A 4,573-nucleotide genomic window follows, 5' to 3' on the forward strand; every position below is an offset into this window, starting at 1 on the left:
TCTCTCAGAAATCTGTAACTTATACATCTCTTTTCAGCACTTGCAAAATGTCAACCTCCCGTACTACCCTTTTTTGGCTCGCCTGTTTTGCCTATATGTCATCCTATCCAGTCTTGTTATCTTCTACCTGCCATTTACTAGGAACACAGAAATGGCATTATTATTCAATTCTCTGAATTTAATCAAAAGTTGGATAGTCATCCTCCCAGTCACCTTATTGGTAATTTAGTAGGGCAAGCTACATACTGTGTGCTTATAATAAGGTCATTTTTAATGAACCCTGGAGAATTCTTCACTTGCAGATTCTCTTCAGCTAATATATTATTACCAATGCAAACAAAAAAAATGAATGAATCAGACTCCATATAAGTAAAAACAATCTGAAAAGTGCCCTTTTTTACATTGTTCATTCAGTAATTAATTTATTACTCCTCCCTCTCTGCACACACTAAACAAATGATCTCTTTTCTTTCTGATTTTAAGCTGTTTACTTATTGGAGAATTTCAATGCTTTTTTAATATTGAAAACAACAACAACAACAACAAAACAATGACCAAAAAATCAATTGAATGCCCCTGATGGAAAGATTGTGTTGGGAAATCTCAGACCCAGAACTGTCAGGCTTTATAGCTTATAGTCCAGTCCCACTGAACACTGATGATCACGATGCTGTTTAAAAATTCATTCTCTGGAAGAAAAGAAAAGAAAATGTATCTGTGCAAGGCCCACTCATCAATTATGTGGCTTGTCAACCATTTTCTGATCAACTATTTGGCTGAGGTTCTTGATTTCAGTTTAAAAAGGTAAAGTCTAGCAAGCACACTTTTTTTCAGCTGGTTTCTCCCCATCCAGCTTGTTCGAATTTCCTCCATTGGCAGCATCAGGGACTTGTGACTTCTCTACGCACTGTTCCATACGCTTCATTATTAAGTCCAGGAGTGTGTCCACAGCTTTCTCCACATTCTGCCCTGTTGCTGCACTTGTTTCAAAATAGGGTATGCTGGCAGTGACAATAACAGACAAGAAATGCTCATGAGAAGAGGAGAAAAAAGTCATCGTAAGCTGACAACAGATATTACAACATCAGTATTTTTAAAAAAAATTTAGAAAAAGTTAGAAAATACTGATAAACCTTCTTGCCTAGTGGTTTGGGAAATGCCACCTAGATGTCTCACAATAAGGGAAAAGAATCTCAACAATTGCTACAACCTTCTTCTTTTTTATTTTTTTTAACAAGTCAAACATGTTAAAACAGTAGGGAAGAGCTAATAAATAACTTTTACATAGCACCTATATACATATTTTATCACATTCGATCCTCACAATAACTCGGAGAGTTAGGTGCTATTATTAACCCCAGTTAAGAAAAGAGAGGAAAACAGGTTAAGTGGCTTGCCTGACATCACATTTCTAGTGTTTTCAGCCATATCGGAACTCGAGTCTTTCTGACCCCAAGTCCAACATGCCATTTATCCATAATGCCACCCAGCTACTTCAGATATCATCTAGTCCAGCTTTTCATTTTACAGAGAAGGAAACTGAGAACAGGAGAATCAATACTAACTTGGGCAGACGGTAGACAAAGGATTCAAACTGAAGTTCAATCATCTTCCCTCCAGAGCTTATTGAATCTATTTGTTCTCAGAGACTGACAGACCAGGTAGGGATGAGGATACCCATCTTTCTCTCAGGTTTTCCTCCCCAGAATCTTTAATTGCCAACTATGCCAAATCTATCCACCAAACAAAACGCCAGTGCCACAAAAAAGGTAGAGAGTAAGCTGTCTGATCAGGGCTGGGGCTGCCTCTTGTGCCTGTTCCATGGAGCTTCTCCAACAGTCTTCATACACTCTATTGCTGAGTATTGTTCGTGTGTCAGAGACTCGACAGAAGAGCCCCAATCTGGGTTTTTTTCTTGCCATAGTCAATAAAGGGGGATAAATTCTCTCAATAACTAACTTACCCATATTTGTCCGCAAGATCTCGGGCTTGCCGCTCATTGACCTCCCTCTGGTCAGATAGATCTGCTTTGTTACCAATTAATACTATATCTGGATTTTCACAATATGCATTAGCTTGTAGTTGGCCTTGGACAGAAAGTAGAGGGAATCAGCAACATTAGTAACATGTGACATTAAATGTCTGCTCATTCTCCAGATGCTTAGTCAAACTATTTGCCTCCAATACATATTAATGCATGAGGGAGCATACACACAAATATTCACTCACACACATGAACATGTATGTACACATGCACAATCATTCTAGTCCCTTTTGGAGCTGGGCATAGAATTGTTTTCATGTCTCCCATAAATATTATTAGAATGTAAGCTCTGTGAAGGCAGGGACTATCTTTTGCCTCTGTATCCTCAGGCATTAGCACACTGGCTGGCACATCAAAGGTACTTAAGAAATACTTATTGATTGATTGATCAATTAAAGTCAGAGATGAAGCCAAGAGGATGAAAGTTTTTAGTTTAATTCATGCTTTTGAAAAGTTTCATCTCTTCCAGAGTCCATAGTGATAGAGATGAGAATAGGATTTCCTTAAAAAGTACTAAAATTTTTCAGAACCCATTTTGTAATCAAAGAGTGAATTTTAAGGAGAAAAATATTTCTTTCTTTTCCTCAGGAGCCGTTAGTTAAAAATAATTTCTGATGGTATTTACTTAGAATTTATTGACTACTTCCCTATGGTAAATGTAAGATACATTAAGTACTATTTATGCAAACTGAAAAAGTAGCCTGAGCTATGACAATCCAAAGACTTATTAAAGTGTGTATTATGGGAGAGCGGACAAAATACACCAGAGTCTGAGTCAGGCGATGAGTTGAAATACCATCTATGCCACTGAGTGAGTCATTCCACTCCATGGCACTATTTCCTTAACTAAAAAATGAGTAGATTGGACCTATGAGGTCATTTCCAGCTTAAAAACTATGATCCTATTCTAAAGCCAGAGGAAAAATAAATAGATAAGCTACAATACATTAAACTTAACTTCAGACTTGTTTTGCTTGGCCCAAGAGTACAAAAATGGAAGCAATGGGTAAAAAGTATCAGTGGTCCATTTTAGCTCAATTTTAGAAAAAAAAACATCGTAACAAGTTGAACTTTCTGAAGGTGAACTAGACTGTTTTTTAAAGGTATTTTAAAGGTATTCACTAGCATTGAAGTGGTAGTTGGATTTCTACTTGACAGAGATAATGACAAACAGGAGATTCCTGTTCGGATACAGTTTGGACTAGATGGACTCTAGATTATAGGTTCATAGATACCTAGTAGGTCATTAAATCCAACGTCCTCTTTTTATAGATGAGTAATCTGCAAAAAGGCAGCTGGATGACTTAGTGACTAGAGCACTGGGGCTGGAATCAGGAGGATCTGAGTTTAAATCCAGCCTCAAACTCTTTCTATTTGTGTGACCTTGGCTAAGTGACTTAACCTCTGTTTGCTTTAATCCACTGGAGAGAGAAATGGCAAACCACCCCAGTATCTTTGCCAAGAAAACCCCATGGACATATTTGGTATGATATGGTCCACAGAGCTACAAAGAGCTACAAAGAATTGGATGGGACTAAATAACTGAACAAGAATAATAAATCTGAATTCTTGAGAACTTAAGTGACTTGCTCAAGGTCACACAATAGTAAATGGCAAAGGCAAAATTTGAACTCAAATTCCTTGTCTAAAAGCACCTCTTGTGTCTGTTTTCCCAATTTTTCACTATTCCGTGTTGCTACCTCAATGTTACTTTCAACTTAGAGCTGGTATAATATAAAATAGGATTATTAAAACATTGAACTTAATAATCTTAGAAAAATTCACAGTCTCTTCATAATTCTATAAACATGGAAGATATTCATCTGTGCTGAAGGAAGATGGACTAAATCTTATCTTAACATTTTTTTCTAATTATAGAAGTCAAAATAATTGCCTTCAGATGATATGAGAAGTAGAATAAAAAAGAAAGTATAAATTACATATCTAAAAAAGAAAGTCTGATTTTTCTGATTTTTGCCTTTGATTGCAATTATATTAAAGAACACATACAGAATCCAGGATCTCTAGTAAATTCCAACTTTACTCCGTAATGTAGAAGTCTACTTTTTCAAAGATTGGCTTACAGAAAGCAATAGAAAATAAAATGAGTAAACCAGGCAAACAATATATACAATAATGTAAATAGAAAAAATAATTATTGTAAAATGATGAAAACTGAATGTTGTGCAATGATGGAAACCAAGGTTGTCCCCAAAGAAGAGATCTGAGGAGACACGACTCCTACTTCATTTGCAGATTTCAGTGTCAATGGTTATAGAAAAATGTATGTGATGGCAAATTTTTCAATGTGTGATCCATTTTGCTGAATTTTTCTCTCTCTCTCTTTAAAGACAATCCTTTGTTATGAAGAATAACTTTCTAGAAGAAGATATGGGTGGGGAAATGCTGGGTGATATTATTGGATTATTATTTTATTATATTAATTAAATATTTTGACATATTAATAAATATATTACTATACCAACAAATGTTATTAATGATATATTAAAACATAGTACTGTATTAATA

At 35.6% G+C, this 4,573-nt stretch overlaps 1 protein-coding gene across 1 annotated transcript; it reads right to left on the minus strand.

The window, feature by feature from the left end:
* Positions 1-436: 436 nt before the first annotated feature.
* LOC123254305 (ras-related protein Rab-27B) lies at positions 437-2,087 on the minus strand (the record flags this gene model as incomplete). Its single annotated transcript, XM_044683346.1, has 2 exons — positions 437-1,001; positions 1,964-2,087. Coding segments are annotated over 2 exons (314 nt in total), but the record flags the coding sequence as incomplete, so codon positions are not given.
* Positions 2,088-4,573: the final 2,486 nt, after the last annotated feature.

Source organism: Gracilinanus agilis, unplaced genomic scaffold (assembly GCF_016433145.1).
Source record: "Gracilinanus agilis isolate LMUSP501 unplaced genomic scaffold, AgileGrace unplaced_scaffold19524, whole genome shotgun sequence".
Lineage (NCBI taxonomy): Eukaryota > Metazoa > Chordata > Mammalia > Didelphimorphia > Didelphidae > Gracilinanus > Gracilinanus agilis.